Source organism: Stegodyphus dumicola, chromosome 12, assembly GCF_044657685.1.
Source record: "Stegodyphus dumicola isolate Sdum_Otavi_A_Nest chromosome 12, ASM4465768v1".
NCBI lineage: Eukaryota > Metazoa > Arthropoda > Arachnida > Araneae > Eresidae > Stegodyphus > Stegodyphus dumicola.
The window spans coordinates 86,641,815-86,663,677 of NC_140779.1; the positions used below are offsets into that span (position 1 = coordinate 86,641,815).

Sequence of the window (21,863 nt, forward strand, 5' to 3'; positions counted from 1 at the left end):
TACTAAATTCATATTTTCCAAAATACACGGAAATTATTCAGGTTAGGATACAAGTGATTCTTAGCAGTTCATGTAAGATTCTAACAGGTAAGTCTCTTCTTGCTGACGCAAGTCAAAAGATTTTCAGTTATAGATGAGAATTTTAGGATGGCTAAAATGAAAAAAAAAACATTAATAGTCTCTTCGAAAACGTATATGCTGTATTTACTCGCATATTTTTTTCCCTAGCATTTAACACAATATTTTTAAAATCTTTAAAGTATTCATGTAATATTCTCCATCCACAAGCATTCATAAAATGAGCTTTTCTAAATTGTTAGGTGGATTCGTCCATGTAGTGGTCATTTTCATCCTATTAATTGATTTACTCGGGGATTTTGGTGGCATGGGCTCTGACTGATGAAGCAATAATGATGATGAACTTCAAAACGGGGACAACTAATACTTTGATATTTTTGAAAATCTTTGCTCATGAGAAGACATATTGAAAGGTGACAAAGACGACGGCAACAGTTACAATTGCGACAGCATGCAAACTGTAGCAAAAATTGTATTTCCAACAGCATTAAATGATTTGAGGTAGCAGTTGACAACAATAATATTGAGAGAGATTCAAGATGCAGGGAAGAAGAAATGAAGATATCTTATTAGATATTGCAAAATTCTTATTATTATTATGTAGTTTTTTTGGAATGTAGGTTTCTTTTAAATAAATAATAATTTGATATCTACCTTGAATACTCTTAATACTGTAACTATATTCTTCGAAATAAAATTATTCGCATAATTTCCCCTCTTTGTTTTGTACGATAAAAATAGTAAAGAAAGCAAGCAAGTACGCGAGTAAATACGGCATTATCACTAAAATCACCACCAAAAATGCTGAGATGTAACATAAATTTACTATACAAGATGAAAGAACAGCAATTAAATAAAAACATTATTAAACTTATTATTTATCTTAAGCATTTTCATTATTCCACGTTTTTAAAAACGGTGCCGTAACTTTTTTAATTCGTCTTTTCTGACACTATACTTACTTTTTTTAAGCATTGCTTATAATTTTATTAATCATTTCGTGAACCCAAACTTAATATTCATCATTTTAAGTATTTAATAATACGCTTTAGAAACTGACACTGCGCTCAGTAAATCGGAACTTTAATGGGATGCAATTTAGTACATTATCGGAATATCAAATGACACTGGTTTGAGAATAATATAATGTAGCTGATCATTTATTCGAGTTTTCAATTGTTGAATTCTTATTTTTAGCTAATAAGTACCCGAGATTTCATTCCAGCCTTCTCATTAGGATCTGTATTTTGTATTTATGTTACCATTTCATAACGTTATGAAACTATGAAAATTATTTTAGTAATTATGTTGTCATTCAGAAAAATGTATTCTTAACTTACCCATCCTGAACTAAAATACCTATAATTCCGTGTTTTATTAAAGTAACTTTAATCTCTCTAAAATGTCTTAAAACTTTTCTCCCTTTTTAATATTAGAGTAAAATCCTTGTCATGAGAGTTAATTAAATCATTTTTTGCCAGTTATGATGAATTCTTGAAACCATATTCTCGTTTTAAATTAGTAACCGGAAAATTTTGAAGTGATATCTTGGTTGAGTGGCATTAATCATAAATGCATTAATTATTTTTCTTTCATTTTCAGATGAGATTTACAAAGAAGGTGAAACTGAAACTCCATGTTACAACAACAGATCTGACAGCGAGACTACAACGGAGGCCCCTTATGGTGCCTACACCTGTCCTGCGGATAAAGCCGTCTGCGTGGAGGGTTGGCCAGGTCCAAACTACGGTATCACTAGCTTCGATAACATTCTTTTTGCCATGTTAACCGTCTTTCAATGTATCACAATGGAAGGATGGACTGCCATGTTGTACTGGGTAAGCCTTTCATCGCTATTAGCAAAGAATTCTACATAATTATATCAATTTTCCAATTTTCAGTTAAATACTGCAGGTTTCATTACAAACGTTGATCATGAAATTTTATGTATAAAACTTAAAATCATGAATCCGTTAATGAAAGCAACATTCATATTTATTGTTTGAATGTTTTTGTTCTTTTCTAAAAATGTGTAAATCTAGTTTTTAAGACTTTAGGCTGACAAAATGTATGAATTATATAAGATTAACATAAGCTAGTAAAAAAATAAGTCCAGCTTCAGAAATAAATTGAAAGAATTGCACAATGCTGGCTAAGTAAATGATAATAGACTGCCAATATATTAGAATTAACATTTATCAATGACTTGAATTTTCTAGAAAATCTTATTAATTATCTTTCTTTCTCATTAATTGTTATGAAATTTAATAATATTATTAAGTCTAAAATTATTTAATAACTGATAGCAAATTATAAAATACATTCAGCAAAAACAAAAAATCCATGTTCTTAGTATTACCAAACAATATAAACTTTTAACTTAATTCTTATTATCATTAGTGACATCTGCAAAACATTTATAAATTCACTATTTTCTTAATCTAATTTCGTTATCAACGCTTGGTATTATTAATGCTATAATCATATAAATTATTTGCTTAAAAAAAGAATTTTTGGATAAAAATAACAAATAAATGTTTTTCTTAAAATTTTCAAAATATACAGTGCACTGGTTTGGAACAAATAATTTTAAATTAGTACGTACATTTGTTTCAAAATTTTGAGATGTTAACTCGAAAGTTTGCGATAATTATCCCTGAGTAGTCAGTAATGCTTTAAATCAGTCCTTTAAGCACCTTCATACAATAATCCCATTTGGGAAATTAAGATTATCAAATTTAATATATGTTTATATTTCAAAATTTTATAAATAAATGTTGCAGAATATTTTGAAGTTTGCAACTTAAAAATCTAAAATTTTAAAATTGCATGCTTAGGAGATAATTCTGTACTAGAATTAAAATTTAAGATCAGTCTCGCAGTTGCCAAATTCTGAACGCACTTTTGTTTTCTTTTCTCTATTTAATAGAAAATTCTCTAATTTTTTTTAATTGAAATTCTCCAAATATAACATTTCTGAATAATCTGTCCTTTCAATTGTGACAAGACGTAGGATTAAGTCCAAACATATGAATACGAAATTTTCGGGATATTTTTGCAATATGAACTGTCACCGAAATTAAAAAGCAGAGTTATTTGAAATTAATTTGCAAAAATTTCAAACTTGCCTTCAAAGTTAACTTTAATGTTTTGAGAGTTACCCTTCTGCTTGTGAGAAATATATTCCTAGAAGATTATATTATTTTACGTATTTATCAATTCGTAACTCATTTCTTTTTCTCTCATGTAGACGAATGATGCAACGGGGAGCTATTTCAATTGGATTTATTTTGTCCCTCTCATCATCATTGGATCCTTTTTCATGCTCAATTTAGTGCTCGGCGTGCTTAGTGGGTATGTACACATTTTCCTTGCTTTCTGAGTGAATAATACTTGTAACAGTTATTTATTTTGAAAGAACATTACTCAATTTTTACCCTTTTTCAAGCCATATCTCATTTTCTGATATTGGACTGACACGTCAAGTAGAAATAATAGAAAGAAGTATATTAATATACACATTATTGAGTTTCTGTTCCAGGAAATTCTTCGTGAAATCTGGTATATGTTTGGTAAGATATACTGGTTTGAGAAGTAATGAAATCCTCAGTTATAAGTACGTTAAAACTCAAATTGTAGACGACCATTTAATTAAAAACATCAAATTAAATGCCATACGCCGCTTTTAAGTATTATGCCTAACACTAATTATAGAATAGATTTTTCATTCTATTAAGTAACACATTATTTATGTTTCGAAATATATAAAAAAATAGATGCTTGACTAATTTCTTTCAATTTTTTGAATTAATTTTCTCGAGTATAAAAATGGATACTGAAGATGCTTGGCTACATAGAAATTTTAATTCGGCTGTCAGTTTCAGATGTAACTTCATTCTTCAAGCCTTAACACCTACCTTTTTTAAGTACATTATATAAAGAAAACTCTACCTTTAATTCCAGGTGCAATATTAAAACAGCTACAAACTTTAAATCATGTACATAGTATTCAGATTATATTTTAGTCATGCTCATTGTGTTTCGATAAAAAAACCTAATTCATTTCTCGACAGACTTGGAACCTGGCGTTTTTTTTTAAATACTTGGTAATATTTGTATTACACGGGTCTCTTAAATGTGTTGCTTTTACATTGCTCTGGAGTAAGATTCATATCTGTGATCTCTCCAGTAGCCAAAATATTTGTGTTATAGCCCGTGAATTCTATGTTTTAATGTAAATTTCTAAGCAGGAGATTAAAAGATATAAATGAATCAGATTCGTGTTTTCTAAAAGCAGAAAAGTATGTGCCGTACAAGTTTTCAATGTGCCGTAAATACGTCGATCAAGTATATTATGTGTTTGTAAGTCCCTAAAATTTATAAGCTATGTATTTTTCCAATAAATTTCTCCGGAAAAAAGTATTTTAACTGACCTCAAGGTAAATCGACGCATATCATGTCAAGTTGTCATTTTTTATAAAGATTGCTAGTAAATGTCTCTAAATGTGTGAAAACATAACTTTTCCTGAAGGAAAAAAAAACTCAGCTTGTCTCTATTTCTTTTTCGCATGCATACTTATATCTGCCTCATTATACATCTCTCTTAATTTATGTCGCTATTTCTATATCTTTCTACCGAACAATAAATTCCTATGTCTCCCCTTACTATCTGTCTCTCTTTTCTGCCTTATTTATTTATATTTGCCTATCTCCCTTCTTCTCTTCCTCTCTTTCTCTCTGTCAATAAATCTATCTACCTCGTGATCTCTGCCTGTCTCTTCTTTTTTGTGTATTTCTATATCTATTTACACTCATTTCCATAAATTAAGGATAATGCAAAATCAGGCAAAGGAAGAGTTAGAAGCAAAACAAATTTGACTTATTTGTAAAGTTTATTTATTAAACAAAAGGTAAAGAGCAAAAAAAGATGCTATATGTTTGATATTATTAAAAAAATTAGCGATTTTTTCTCCCTGGAGCAAATTACAAAAAACACCTATTTACAAAAAACCAATATTACATGGTTGGTATGATTGTTAATACATTGTATGTCTCCCAGACGATGCAATACAGTCCCTACAACGTTTAGGCATGCTGAGTATCAAATTATCGATGTGATCTTGGGGGATATTACACCACTCAATGCTCTCCGAAGTTCCGGTAGACATGTAGGAGGAGGTTGACGGGCTGCAACTCGTCGGCCAAGCATGTCCCACACGTGCTCTACTGAATTCAAGTCCGGTGAGAATGCTGGCCAGTCCATACGGGTGATACCCTCCGATTGAAAGCATTCGCTTATGATGTTTGCACGGTGAGGACGGGCATTGTCATCCATAAACACAAATTGTGCGCCCATGGCGCCCCGAAACAAACGTACGTGTTGTTCCAGAATTACATCCCGATAGATTTGGCTTGTTATGGTTCCAATTTGAACATGCAGGTCAGTTCTGGAACCCAGAATAATTCCACCCCAAACGAGCACTCCTACACCACCGTAACGATGTCGTTCAATGATGTTTTCTTGGTGGTAACGGGTACCTGGAGCTCTCCATATGAAAGTCCGGCGAGAATCAGACTGCAAGCTAAACTGGACTCGTCGGAAAACATCACACAAGCTCACTGTTGCGGTGTCCACAATGCATACTCTCTACTCCAGGCTAACCGCAGGCGACAGTGAGTTGCAGTACGTGGAACGCATCTGACAGGTCGACGAGCATATAGACCAATCTGCCCTAAGCGTCTGTACACGGTCAGCCTTGAAATTGTCGTACCAGTGGCTGAAAAGAGCTGACGAGACAGGTCTGAGGCTGTGCTCCGCCTGTTTGTTTTGGCAGTAACTGCCAAATACCGGTCCTCATTCGGCGTTGTAACTCTGGGGCGACCTGTGCTCTAACGTCTACTGACAATACCATCATCTTGGAATCGTTGCCAAAGCCTGGAGATGACACTCTGAGCAATTCCAAGTTCGTCTGATACTTCCAGTTGGGTACGCCCACATTCCAGACGGCCAATAATTCTACCACGTAAAAAATCATCCAAATGCGTCCTTTGTGTCATCACTATTCGGTTATTGCACTGAAATACTTATAAAGCGCCTGCGAACAATTTTACTTCTTTGCCTGTATTCCTTATATATCATTCTCTTACACTCTTGACATTGTGACGTACCATCGGTGTCTTCTGGTTACTTCCTGAAATTTGCATATGATTCTTGAAGATATGTGTAGTGATTTTATAGGTGACATATTTATTTTAGAATTCGATTTCCGCGTGACTCCGAATTATCCTAATTTATGGACATGAGTGTATTTGAATACCTATCCGCCTATTTATCTGTGTACCTGATTATGCATTTCTGTCCCTCTATTATGGGTCTCTGTCCCTCTATATGCATTTTTTTCCTTTATATGCATAACAATAGCGGATAATTCCGAAAGCGCGTTAAGCTAGTTAGTTTACAAAATATTTCATTCTTTTGAATTTTTCGAATGAAATAATCTATATAATTAAAAGTTTAATTTAATGTAAAAATTTTAAAAATTAATCGTGAAGTATCCAACAGAAATACAAATGTTGAGTAGAATTTTTATTCTTTTCATTTAAGAGGGAGGGCCACATTTCTTAAACTGTTGCTTCAAAAGGCATAAGCTTGTATATAAATTCTGTTTCACTTATATCCAGTTATCTTGGCAGTAAGAAGGGGCATCTACTGAATGAAGTCAGATTATATGAAACAGTGTAAAAGAAAAATTTCTTGAACAATGGATTTTTCTAAATGATCCAATCTCATGAACATTCTGAACTGCAGACATTACATGTGTTGACTCCACCTTGTGAACATACTTTTAAGAGCACATGCAGCTAGTAATAACCACTGAAAAACTCAAAACAGGTATAGCCCATACAGACAAAATTCTTTCGCAGTCAATTCGAAATCTTATTGAAACTGAGGACCTATTAAATGAACGCTGAAGAATTAAAGATTTGCACATCCAGGTTTGGTTATACGGCTTTTTTGTCATCTTAAATTGCCTAAAATGACTTCGGGCAACCTCAAAGATTACCGGACAACTTTTTGTATCTTTATAATCAAAAATATCATGTCTCGAAATGAATGTTTAAAATAAAAGCTGTTTATTAACACACTAACCTGACGACTACACAAATTCAAAATTAATAGAAACATAACCCCACTACTTTCGAGTGATTCAGAACACGCTTTTATACTAATTTGAATAATTTGAAGTATGAAATCAGCATCCCCCATGTTAAACCTTAGCTCGACCCTTTGTGTTCACGAAGCAAATGTGGCTACCCAAGCTTAAACCGATAAATTGAATTCAATCCGTGGAAAAACTAAACAGAATGACAGCCAGCCTACGCTGCTAAACGCTGTCCTCCTAAACATCTACTCTTATTTATACTTAAAGTAATTTGCGTTCTTGGTAAGAGTTGACAAAAGTGAATCTAAATCCAAAATAATAAATAAGGCGGCTAATTAACATAAAACCCTTCATGATTATGCTATTTTTTTAGCTTTATTTAATCATGTATGAGAACTTCTTGGTCATACTGCTTGAACGTTTTCTGAAATTGATTTTTAAAGATGTCAATGACTTTTGGACATCTCTGAATTTCCTTGTGATTCAAATAAAGCTTACTTTGTAATTTAATGTAACAATTTGTTCCATTAATTTAATCTTAGAACAATGATCTTTTGTTATAAAATATTTGGTACTATTCGGTTTCGAGGACCGTAATAAATCGCCAAACTATTGTTGATGCCAATGCTGCCAAAAATTATTGCGGCAACCCTAATAATTGCGGCAAGAAACGAAGTATAATAGTAAATAACTAAGATTGATGTTTTAATTTAGATGAAAGGTTAATTTCATATAATACTTTTTCATTATTATGATTTATATAAAAATTGCTAAACATAACTGAATGGATGCCGGCATCGCTATTTCGCTATCGCTAAAGCATAATTTCATCTCGTTGGTTGTTCAAACGTAATTTTCTATAATGAATGATGACTTTTCTTTGAAAATATTCTCGGTAAAGTGCAGAATCGCTCACTTATTTGTTTGCCGCTTTTTACAAGGGTAAAAACAATTGAATTTTTGTCAATTTTCTTTTACTTTTTAAGTGAAAATAGGTCGATGTGCACATGGATACTGAGTATGTGCAATTCTTAAAAACGCGTCAAACAGTGGGTGATTCTGCACTTTACCCAAAATTCTATTGCCGACTTTTCGTCATGGGCAATTCCCAAATTGTTAAACCCATAGGATATCAAAACGATTTAAAATCAAAAAAAGGGATTTAAAAATTAAACTAGTATGTCAACGGCGTCTTAAGAAATATAGAACTATATAAACTTACGCAATCTGAAATCAACGCGTACGCTAGATTTGGCGCGCTGTTTTAAATGGGCGCGTTTGCTAGATTTGGCGCTTTTGCACATACATTTTCACTGCAATTTTTTTACGGCCCTCAAAACCGAATAGTACCAAAATTTTAATTATACAGATATAAAGAAAAGTCTTTTAAATTTAGCAATTAATATTCTTAATCATAATTATAAACCATCTTTTCAGTTTTTAAAAGAATTCTATGATAGTGTCAGTTGGGTATTTTTCTTCAAAAGGATTCTTTATCCCTTGAAAAGTTAAGCTATAAACGTTTATATTATTTAAAAGTGTAGAGGAAAATACATCACAAACTTATTTTTAATGCAAAGGTTGCACATAGTAAAGTAGTAATACATTTTTTTAATTTCATGAAACAAGCTAAAATCCAAATGAACTTTCTATCATCGTAAATAACTAATGAATACTTTACGTTTCCCCAACGATCAAAGGAGAAAATTTTCCTCGGCTCTCCGGATAATTTTTGTTTTCTGTAATGAGTGCCGGATAGTGAGCCTTGGATTTCGTCCCAAAATGGTCAATTTCTTAAACGCTTCAGACCGAAGAGTTATTTTCCTTGACCGATTTATGAAACTTTGGCTTGTGTCCAACTGGGTCAAAATGCTGTTGCATTATTGTTAGAATTCCATTCGACTTTTATAAATAAAAATATTTCTAAAGTGCTGACTTACTCCTAAAATTACATACATCCTTTCTTTTAGTATAATTCCGGAAGCCTATGACTTCAATTAGTGAAAATACATTTAATTCTTTTAATTCTACTTTCCAAATACAACAAATATGTTCAAAAAATCTAATTGAATTGGAAAAAAGAATTTAAATAAATAAATTGTTTATATAGATATATATATAAAAATAAATATTATAATAAATAAATTAAATAATATATATAATATACATACTAATATAATATTATATATATATATATATATATACTAAGTGCAATTAATTAAACTATATATATATATATATATATATGTGTGTTATTTAATTTTAATACTTTATAATTTCCAACTTTCCAAATACAACAAACATGTGCTAAAAACATAACTGAATTGGAAAAATAATTGAATTAAACATAAAAAATATGTAAATCAGCTTGTAAATTATAAAAATATGTAATTCTAATTTAATTTAGTAATAGCTTTTTAATTGCTCTTTTTTAAGTTGGTTATTTCCTCTTTATTCTACATATAATATTAACATTTCTGGGTTGATTCATTTCTAGAAAAATCCATGACACGAAGCTTGCGCAACGCTTATGACGTAGTCATTTCGGAACCTAAACTTTTGAGAACTGAAACCTTTGTAAACAAAAACCTTCCTCTTGGGTGAGCTGCCAAAGTTAGGTAAATGCTTGCGCATTTAATTTACGAGTATTAGAGAAAACACTCAATCAGGATGTTGGGGTTTTAATTTTTGAATTTAGTAGTAAAAAATACTTTACTTCTTTGCGTACCACCTATTTTTCTCTTGCGTACCAACAGTGATATGCGTATCACCGGTTGAGAACCCCTGGTATAAAGGAAGTTAAGAACTTTGTTTCCTAAAAAAAATCATGCAAAACTTTTTATATAATTAAAATTATATATACTTAAAACATAATATAAAAAATTACAATGAAATAAGCAATAAATCTCGTATTTTCAAAATAAAACAATCAGCAGTCCAGTATCCAAAGCAATGAATGAAAAACTTTTGCCAAAACCACATTACTAGAAGAATGAAACTATCATCAGAAAGCAATAACCAATCAAAATTGTGCTTTGTCGATGACAAAATTCAAAATATACAAGTCTCTTTGCCGTTAGGTAATAGAGAAAGGAGGAAAACGAAATTCTTTCTGTTGTGCCTCGCGAGATACAGGCGTGTCAAAATAAGAAGATTGCGATGTGCGTGTTGAATATCCAAAAATCAAAAGAAAAAAAGCAGCATTTTATCTCATATTTTCAAAAGTCAGCAGTCCAGTATACAAAGCATTGAAGGAATACAAAGCATTGAATTATACAATAAGATCGATAAGATAAAATAAAATAAAATCTGGTTCGAATTTTGGAAAAATCACTTCAAGGTGCACTGGCTCTTGTCTAGATGCACCTCAAATTTCGTAGCCCTGGGTCTATTAGTTTACGCGCAACACGAACGAAAGACACACAGACTCTTTCTTTTATTAGTATATTGTTACGGATTTGGTATTTAAATAGCTAATGTTAGTTGAATTATAAATAAAATTGTTTTATTCCCCGTGCAGTGTAGCGCGTGACGAATATTAAAGGAAAGCTAAGCTGAAAAATTAAAAATACAAGAGCACGTACATTTAACATTTAATAAATAAATATCTCTTTTTGATTTTGAGAAAATTCCAGAAAATTCTCGCGCTCGTTTTAAAATCTTATAAAAGGAGGAAAACCTCTCAGTTCGTGTGATACTCTACTTGTTCTACGTCGCAGATTTCCCGAAAATCCACTGCAATAATAATGCAATACTTGCATGCTATGCTGACGACACTGCTATCGCGGTGAAGTCAGCGAATCTTAATCATTCAATTAAAAAACTACAGGAAAACGTCCCTTACATTGAAAACTGGTGCAAACGCTAGAAAGTCCGGATTAATGCACAAAAATCCCAACTCCTCATTATCTGAAAAGAAAGAGGAATGCCCCCCTTAAAAAGGAACTGTTACTGTTTAACGAACCAGTGCCAATTGTCTATAAAGCGAAATATCTTGGCATACCTATCAATAATCGACTTACCTGGAGTGCACATATTGAGAATGTTCGTAATCATGCACTAAGAGTCATGAAATGTCTCTACCCAATTATAGGAAAATTTTCAAAATTGGATCTGTATAAGAAAAGACTAATTTATCTTAGTACCATCAGACCAATTATGACATATGCGGCGCCAGCCTGGGCTACTGCCACTGAAAAAGATATAGAGAAACTCCAGAAAGTGCAGAACAAGTTCCTTAGGATTAGCACAAATGCCCACTATTATGTCAGAAACGAAGTATTGGATAGAGACAGGAAAATTGAACCACTAAATCAATTTATTCGCAAGATTAGAGCAAGTTTCTTCAATGGTGAGGTAAATTGTGAACATCTTATGAACTTTAACTTGTTTCACTACGAGATACTTGCCGAAGATAAATTTCTCAGGCCTTATGCTGCTTACCTGATTAAGGAAAATCAAAACTTTCCCACTTAATTAGTGTCTATTAAATAATGATCACGATAGTATCTACTTTCAGTGACACCAAACTCAAGCAGCAAGCGTCTGAGCCTCATCTTAGTTTACGAGCTCTTCTTCCCGTGCCTTGTGTTTATCTCCTGACGTACTTGGACTAATATGCATATGTAAATAATTTAGAAGACTGATTTATATAATTAATTTTACTATTTCTACTTTCATATATGTTTTGTACTGTATTTAATTGCAATTTTAGCGAGGTATTCCTCAGAAGACTCGCAACCAATGATAAGTCATCTTGAAGCCCACGTGACAACTGGTCACGCCCCTTCGCCATTAGCTCCTGCCCTTCTGGACTCACACTTCGAACTTATTCTCTTTTCAGCACCCAAAGGGTAAACATCTGATGACAGCTGGAACACATCAAGCAGAATGCTTGATAATCTCGGCATAAATGTAACTTGAACTTGGAGTTCGTGTGATGTTAGTTTGTTTGTTGTTGCTTTAAGAGTTTGTTTAGAAAACTGCTCTTGTTGACTGTAGCGAATTCGCGGATTAACTTTCTCTAGCTATTTTGAATTAAGTTCTCTTGAACGTTTGAGTAGTTAAAAGATAAGTGCTGTGAGATATTGTAATACTGCACGAATATTTGAGGAAATTTCAGCATTTTTTCTGTGATAATAATAAATTTTGTTCATTTTTCATCGGACTTGTGCATTCAATTCAAACGAACCCGTACGCACGCAACAGTTTTTGGTGTCAAAAGTGGGATTTGAAAGCCAATTACTAGAGCGATGGAAGAACAATCGAGGCAGCTCATCAGTGCTTTTGCTGCATTCCAAGAAAAGATGGAAGCTGACCAAGCGTAATTTAAAGAAGAAATGAAAGAGGATATGAAAGCAGTGAAAGTAAAGATGGATGATGGACAAGAAGAGATCAAAGCGGGGCAGGCATCCGTTCACGAAAAGTTGGAAGCTGGTCAAGTCACTTCTAAAGAAGATCTAAAAGCTGTACAAGAAATGATTGAAGCAGGTCAAGACGAAATGAAAAGAGAAATTGCCTGCATAATAGAAACCAAATTCGAGGCTATGAAAGGCAGAATAGACGCAGTTGAAGACAAAGTTGGAAAAATTCAGGAAAGAGTTTCTGCAGTGGAGCAACAAATTGAAGAAAGAGTTTCTACCGTCCAAGAGCAGATCGAACAACAAATTGAGGAGGAGACAAGGTTTGGTTGTGGAATCCGACTCGACGGAAAGGACTCTGTCCGAAATTACAGTCATCTTGGGATGGTCCATACACAGTCCTAAACAGGCTGAATGACGTCGAGGTTCGGATCCGTAAGTCTTCGAACTCTAAACCTAAAGTCGTTCATTACGACAGGTTAGCTCATTACTATGGCCATAGTACGTAATGTAAATATTTGTAAATAGTGTAAGACCGTGGTCCTTTTTGTTTCTAAATGCGTATTTAGTATTTGATTTGTATTTCTTTAATAACATTAGATTTGTTTTAGTTGTTGCATTTATTGTTCATGTTGGTCGTTAATGTAATGTAATTTTTATTATTGCATCTATGCCTTAGTTGTAAGTTTGGCTTCCTGTCCAGGGATTGTACTGCCCGGAATGTGCAGTCCTTGGAAAGGGGACAGTGTTACGGATTTGGTATTTAAATAGCTAATGTAAGTCGAATTATAAATTAAATTGTTTTATTCCCCGCGCAGCGTACCGCGTGAAGAATATTAAAGAAAAGCTAAGCTGGAAAATTAAAAATACAAGAGCACGTGCATTTATCATTTAATAAATAAATATCTCTTTTTGATTTCGAGAAAATTCCAGAAAATTCTCGCGCGCGTTTTAAAATCTTATAAAAGGAGGAAAACCTCTCAGTTCGTGTGATGTTAGTTTGCTTGTTGTTGCTTTAAGAGTTTGTTTCGAAAACTGCTCTTGTTGACTGTAGCGAATTCGCGGATTAGCTTTCTCTAGCTGTTTTGAATTAAGTTCTCTTGAACGTTTGAGTAGTTAAAAGATAACTACTGTGAGATATTGTAATACTGCACGAATAATTGAGGAAATTTAAGCATTTTTGTAGTGATAAAAATAAATTTTGTTCATTTTTCATCGGACTTTTGCATTCAATTCAAACCAATCCGTACGCACGCAACAATATGTAGAGATTATCTGCATTTATATAATAATATAACGCTTAATTTTTAATTTATAGGAATGTCTAAATTAGTTTTTTACTTCGCTATTAAACTGGTACTTACATATTACCGCAACCACCTTGGAGCAATTTGGGGAATTTTACGAAAACAAAATACCAATTACTTTTATTGTAACAAATTCCATATCGCTAACATATTTACGTTTCAGCTATATATTTTCCAAAAGACAATCAGTCATCCTAGGTACAAACGGTTTTTTACTTCCTTGTACGAAGTAAAAAGGAAGTATTGTAATCGCGAAAAGTTTCAGGCAGCATATTTCTACGAAAATATCCATTTTGACCGCTATCGAATGCAATTTAACGATGTTTTTGCGTGATATCTCTACGTAAGGACAGAATGGCCCACCAGCGGCCGAGCGGTAAAGCCGCTGAACACTGGTAGTTCGGTCCGAGTTTCGAATCCCGCGAACGGGCTGGCTGCATGGGTGTTTTCGTGGTTTTCCCCATGTGTAACGTGTATACGAGCCAGTTTCCCTTAGAAAGTCCTCCACGAAAGGCATCCCTCCTCTTAGGCAGATAGCCCTAGTGTGCTTTGCCATAATTAAATACACCACACCACACCACGTAAGGACAGAATAAAAGACTCGTTGCCACCAAAAAAATATAACACTGCTTTAAAATTAATTCTGAAGAGAATTTTTCGTGGCGTCTGTACGAACGTATGTACGTACGTACGTATCTCGCATAACTCAAAAACGAGTAGCCTCAGAGCGTTGAAATTTTGTATATAGGACTGCTATAACATGTAGATGTGCACCTCGTATTTTGGTTGCAATCGGCCGCACCAAACGTATATAAATATATTTATATATATATATCCACTTTGTTACCCGGCTCAGTGATCTCAGTTTCTTTACTCTTATATATTTGTAAATTGTACATTTTTTGCTATAAAAATGATTGAATTATGTTGTTTTAATCTTCCAGTTAAGGTTTTTATGCCTTTAGTAAATCTGTACGCAATATGTTTAGAATTATCAACAATTTTAAAGTTGTTTAAGTGCCGCTAAGCCTTTTATTTTTATGGCGGCCATTGATTGTTTACACTTGAAACAGCAGACTAGTGGATTTGTTGCCAATCTAGAGAAACTTAGCTTCGCAACAACAAAGATAACGCCTTTATTTATTATTGCCAATTAAATCATGCTTAATCCTTTCTGGAATTTTTTCGAGGAAATAAGTGTTTAAGATTTACTTCGTAAATTTTAATATAGATATTTTGAGTTTTTACGTATTTTTGCGTTCTCGCGATGCGAGAACTGAATCAATTGAATGAGAAATACTCAATCGTCCGTGAAAAACTGTTTCTTTTTTTTTTTTTTTTTTTTTTTTTTTTTTTGTTTGTTTGCTTGATTTCTTTTGCTTGATTTTTGTTTTGTTTGATTGATTCTTTCTAGCTTTATTATAGTATTTGAATAGAACATGTGGCAACGATTAGATAATTCTGTTCTTTAAATGATACAAATTTTGTGCATTATGAGTTATAATATGAACGAAATATAATACTGTTAAGTGAATCTAGCGCCAGAGTGTCGCTATGGTAAACAAATACTAGAGTGAATTTTAAAGAATGCATTTATTCTATTGTGGTTTATGCGCTGTCGGCGAAGTAGATTTAATTCAATCCAATACGGTTAAATGAAATGCAAGAAAAAATGTGTATAATTTAATATTCCGTACAAGGAAGTCATATTGTGTGCACATCAGATTTTTGTTTTTATTGCGATGGAAATTTCGTAAGCGATTGCTTTGAGAAAAAATTCTAAGCATTGTTCTTTTAGCGAATTTGCGACAGAATAGCTTGTTCCTGTGAATAATGTATAAAGTTCACCTATGTTTCTTCTATTATAAGAAAATCTTTCTGGCATAAATTTTTAAATCGAGTTTTAGACACAAAAAAAATTATCATAAGTTTTAAATAAAAGCCGTTGAACTTGCGATGCCACAAAAAGAACGCATCCGAAAATGGCGGCATTGAAAACTGAATATTTAAATTCTTCTTCCAATGTATTTTTTATGGTTTTTGTATTTCACATTTGTTAAATTATTTTGAGTTTGGGTTAATTTTTATATATTTATAGATAATTTTGAAATTTTACTGGTTCTGAATTTCACTTTCACATCTTTTAGGTCTTTGCGGATTTCGTTCTAAATTTCTTACTTTTTGTCTATACTGATTAATTTTCATCAGCATATTACGCGGAAATAAGTTGGAATAATTTTGTTTTAAAATAAAAATTTGTGATATTTTACAAGATATAACAAAATACGATGGCTACACTAAGAAACGATTGGGAGACCTCAAAATTAACTATTCTAAATTTGGTGTCCCCCCCCAAGTTCATCTGTTCTCCCAAATTCGAGATCTTTCCATGTTACATAACAACCTAAAATTAACCAATCATAGCTGAGAGTACTTTCTGCATATACTCGGAATAAATACAGCTCATAAGTAATTACGTCATCTTTCTTTCCCTAACTTCTGCTCTGTCAACACCGTGCTGCTTTGCCTTACTAAAATGCCTACGTCATACCTTTAAAAACCTATGTACATAAAAATTATTGTATTTCATTATGACTGGATAAAGGCTTTGTCTACCAAAACTAAGCTGATGGAATAAAGTTGTGTTTGGAAACGGCCACGCATGGAAATTACTGGTTTATGCATTTTATCTAACTACGCACCTAAAATACTAGATATATATATTCTATTTCTACATGTATATCTCTAAAACATTTTCTTTAATTTTAATCTAATTAAAATTATTTTATGTTTACAAATTTAAGGTTTCTTTTTTTCTGTGCGCTGAAGAATGTATGAAAAAAGATTTTTAAAATGAATTAATTCATTATGAAGCTTTCCTTGGTGTACTGTTTTGGTATTCAAAATTTTAAAGCGGTTTAATGTTTGAGATAGAACATTCTCATTACCAGTAAACATTCTATGCAGTTTGTTACTTTAGAGGTAAAATGAAACATGTTGAATATAAATTATAACGCAAATTTATTAATTTATAATTTATTAAGACCGAATTAATTTTTCATTTATTGTAGTTTTCTGTACTGTAATTCCTTTCATCTGTGTATATTTCTCAATTTTGCGCACACATTATTCCCTCCAAAACGTACAAAGTCAAACATATTGCCCTAGATTTTGTTTTGAATTTATTTGCTTACTAAAATTTAAAAGAAATGTTTTGAAACAGACAAAAATCTAAATAAAAATTATAAATCTGAGCTTTCTAAATCACTGATTTTTAAATCAAGTGTATTATTAAAAACTGTAAAATTTATTCATGGCGTTTGCTGTATCATTTATTTAAAATTAAATATACTTAAAACTTTTGTTTCTTTATTCTTTTGTGGCAATGCTTGTTTATTGTATGTAGAATATGAATCAGGTGTGCGTGTTTAAACACAAACTGTTTTCGCTTATTCAGTTTCACTTATTCAATCAAGAAATTACCAAAACCTCGAAAACGGGAAAAACAGACTGAAACAGGTTTGAAAGACAAAAATTGTTCCGTGCTGATCAAGAATTTTGAAGATAAAATTCCATCCAGACAGACTTGAAGGAAATTTAGTTATTTTCTCAGGAGCGTTACATCACAAGTAACATAAGCGGATGAAAACATGCAACCAATCATGAACTTGACGATTATCATGAGGGAAATCAACCATCTTCCTACTGTAAGGACTACGAAAAGTCAAGTCACTGGCGGATATTCTGAATTTATTTTTGAGAGCAAAAAAAATAGTCATAAATTTTGCTAAAGAATAATAAGTGCTAACAACACGAAATGGAATTTTTCTGTGCCTTTTTAGTAAAGACATAGAAACGCAAAAATTTAAATTTTCCTAACCTAAATATAACTCACATTTATTGGTACACTGCGTTGTGTTTTCCGTAAATATCCTAATCTGTAGACTGGTGAATGTATGGAGAAAAGATAAAATAAAACATACAATTAATTAATCCAAAGAATAACATAAATTTATTAAACCAAATAATATAGCATCAAATTAGTTTTAGATCTTAAAACAATATATGACTATTACTTTAAAAAAAAAATAAACCTTCCCTCCGGGGAGATAAAACCAATTTATCAATTATCTTTAACCAACAGTATAAACATTTTCCTTTTTTTAACAATAATTATTAACATTGTATATTAATGAACACTTTCATATTTTGAAACAAAATACTTAATCTGTTGAACATTTTCAGATTAACACAATACAGCTAGGAAAGTAACGGGTGCAGAATTTTAGAATTCAGACATTGTCAAGTACCAAATCATTCTAACGATGGTTTTCTAAATACTATCAATTTACAATAACCGGAAAGGAGGAAAATTGAAATTAATATTGCACCGAATAAAATTTTTCCTACACTATTAATTTTATAATAACCAAAAAAGATGCGTGTATTGAGAATACGGCAAAGCACACTAGGGCTATCTGCCTAAGGGGAGGGATGCCTTCGTGGAGGACTTTCTAAGGGAAACTGGCTCGTATACACGTTACACATGGGAAAAACCACGAAAGCGCCTATGCAACCAGCCCGTTCGCGGTATTCGAACCTCGGACCGAACTACCAGTGTTCAACGATTTTATCGCTCGGCCGCTGATGGGTGCCCAAAAAAGATGAAAACACAAAATATTCTACTGCACAAAATTAATTAAACAAAAGACAGAACAACTTTAACAAATTTTAAATTACAAAACAGTAAACAAATTTAAAATTTGATTAACAAATTCTTGCCAACGGAATTAAGGAATGGATTTCTCAAGCCATCTGATACACTAAACAATTAACCTTAACAAAATTAAATTAACTTTAACATAAATCATTAACCGTAACAATCTATTTAAGAACCCCCCTTTGTTTTTATTTTCCAATACGTTCTAAGTTACTATTCCGCTAGTACTTAAAAAAATTTTAAAACATGGATAACTATTATTCCCTCAACCAATTACTTAGCTAATCAAATTAAGTTGAAAATGAATTTAAAGGAAAATGAACTTAGCTACCACTATCCGTCCAGCCTCAGAAGCTCCCTCGTCAGTCATTGCGCACGAACACAGGAATTCTAGTTAAGGTGAGAATATCCGTCCGAAGTCTATGAAAAGTCCATTTCTATTGTCTATGAAGCAGGAACAGTATAAGTTGGTAAATCACTAGGTGCCAACAACAGCAGTCAAAATTAAGGATCTTCTCGTCATTTAATTCAGGAACACGGGATACAACAGGAACAGCATTACGGAATACAGGAACTTCGGGATACAACGAAGCAGAATTTAAGAGTACCGGAACTTCTGAAATGAAGCTGAAACTGTCATCCCCACAGGAAACTGCTTTACCCAAGTTTAAAAAACACGATATTTTTATCACTGAGTGCTAAATTTTCCCAATTCATCCCCCATTGTAATCAAACAAATGTTTTGCAAGTTTTTCGTTAATTAAAAGGCTATAACTTAAAATCTGTTAAAACTAGGATTATGTCTTAATCTCAAATTAAAGAGCTAATTTTTCTGCATATAATGATATTAAATATTAAGAGTTCAACTTAAATTAAGTCACAAAAATCCTAGTTTATTACGTGGAAATTTACTCAATTCCATTGTGTGTTTCAGCGCGTTTGCAAGTAGGAAGTGAAAAGAAGTTACCAATCTTTCGTACAGAAAATCTCAACTAAAATTAACCCAAACAATACAAATAATTAATTGAAATACACGTTGTTTAGCATAAATTTAGAATAGTTAATAAATTAAATTTTGATAAGCAATACGTAAAATAATTAAATGAATTTTGCTACACAACAGAATCGGAAAGAATACCTCTTCTTTGTGCTACTAGTTGGTGGCACATGCTTCGCTAATTTTTTTCCGCCTTATCGGCGGCATGCTTCCCCGCTTAAAAACTAATTATCCCTTCAATGCATGATTTTTTATATTTTCATCAAACTTTTTTTTTCTTCATGGTCATGGCTTAAATAAATATGGAAAAATATTTAAAAAATTATTTAAAATTTTTTATTGGTAATTTTTTTGAATTTGTAGGTTTGATGCATATATGCATCGTCATGCATTTAGCACTAAAATGTAAACGACATGAAAAATCATTTACAATAATGTATTTAATAAATATTGGCATAAAATACTTAATTATTTATTGTTTTTAGAAGATACTGACTTTAATTAAAATTTTATTAATACTTAATTCTAATTAATCATGTTCAGACTTTATAGAAATTAAAACTGTGGTGAAAATTTAAATAAAAATGACGAATAAAATAATTTGTACATGTATATTTATTTATGGTGCAATTTGCGTTGTATGGAAAATTTCGAAACAATTTCTATCCTTATTTAGACATAATGCTGCAACGGATTTTTTACATCCAATAAATGTTTGGAATTTTACAACGAGTGAGATTTCGTTCCATGTGAAAACATGTTGAATTTTATCCTGTGTGATGCAGATTGGAGGGATTTTTGATGCAGTACCCCTCTGTCTTTCGTCACATTGTAAACATTTAGTAAAAGACCGTTCGGTTTTCCACGCTTAGGAACTGAACTTTCATCCAATTTGCACAGTCCAATGGATAGCTCAAACCGAAAGGTGGCCAGGTTTAGCAAATCCTTGGAGTTTGTTCCATTCTGTAGAGACACTATTTTGTACAGCAGCCACGCATTTATGACCGCGAGGTCTTAGAAGTGGAAAAAAAAAACTCATGTACCACTTTCTTGATCTCAGAATTATTTTGTATCTTCTTATGTGGCTATCCAGCAAATCTACGCCCCCCATGTATTTGTTGCATCGTTTCACAATATTTGGGCAGTCCACAGTAACTGTCTCTTTCTTTCTTCCTAGCGAATCTAGATATCTATTCAACGGAGTGTTTCCTAGCAAACGTAGATAACAGGAGCACATTCTTATTGTTTTTCCACACTAAATTGCATATTCAACGCTTGTTCTTCTCGACACTTTTCAATTGCTCTATTGCAATGAGCTTGCAACCTGGAATTCTGTTCCTACGCACAGTTCCCAAACAAAGAATGCCCTGATCAGTTAAACACTTCATTATATCAATTGAAGTATAAAAAGTTGTCCAACTACGAAATTTTGATTTCGAGGAATTTCCTACAAAGTTCTTCACAACTTTTACACTGGTGCCCAATTCTGCATCATTTGCTAAGCGATTGTGAGGTAGACTTTCTTGACTTGAGTATACTTCAAACTTGTGAGCAAATCCACCGAGACCAAATAAAAAATAGTTTGAAAACAATTAACCCAGTAAATGACCATAAATAAAAAAATTAAAGGAATTTTCATTACAAACAAACAATATACATACTACATAATTAGAGACATAAAATTAATATATTATGACTCTAAATAAGAACAATGCATGAAAATATCGAGTGGGTATATTTAATATAAAAATAATCATGAAATAAAAGGTATTATGAAGTCGTATAATTACAAATCCACTCTGAATTTTAACCTTATTCATTTATGCATCACACTGCACTCTAGAGTGAAGTCTAATCATAAATACATAGTGATGCATATATGAATCAAACAGAAAACTTGAAATATTTCATTTTAAAAGAATTCGGTAGTTAAATCTTAACATAGAATTGAAAAGTGCATACCTTCAGCTATACAGACTAAAATTTTTAAGCCCCTAATATTGAATTTATGAATAACACAAAGCTAACTTGACCACTGAAAAAACAGAAATGAATTCTGTGTTCTTGGCACTAATGAAATAAAAAGTACAGTTTTATGTTGCCATCTACTAGGAAAAAGAGTAGCTAAACATTGATATGGCTATAGTAAGGTAAAAATCAGCCCAGTAAATCGTCTGCTTTGTAATTTTTTTAATGCTAAATTAAACAAAAATGGGTATGATTCATATATGCATCACC

General features: G+C 32.2%; 1 protein-coding gene across 1 annotated transcript in view; it reads left to right on the top strand.

The window, feature by feature from the left end:
• The window catches only part of LOC118203144 (voltage-dependent calcium channel type A subunit alpha-1-like), a 381,721-nt gene that overhangs the window by 18,683 nt on the left and 341,175 nt on the right, over positions 1 to 21,863 (top strand). Inside the window, exons 5-6 of the mRNA XM_035375404.2 lie at positions 1,681 to 1,916; positions 3,329 to 3,432. Of these exons, the coding sequence (XP_035231295.1) occupies positions 1,681 to 1,916; positions 3,329 to 3,432 (340 nt within the window). The remainder of the gene's footprint in view (positions 1 to 1,680; positions 1,917 to 3,328; positions 3,433 to 21,863) is intronic.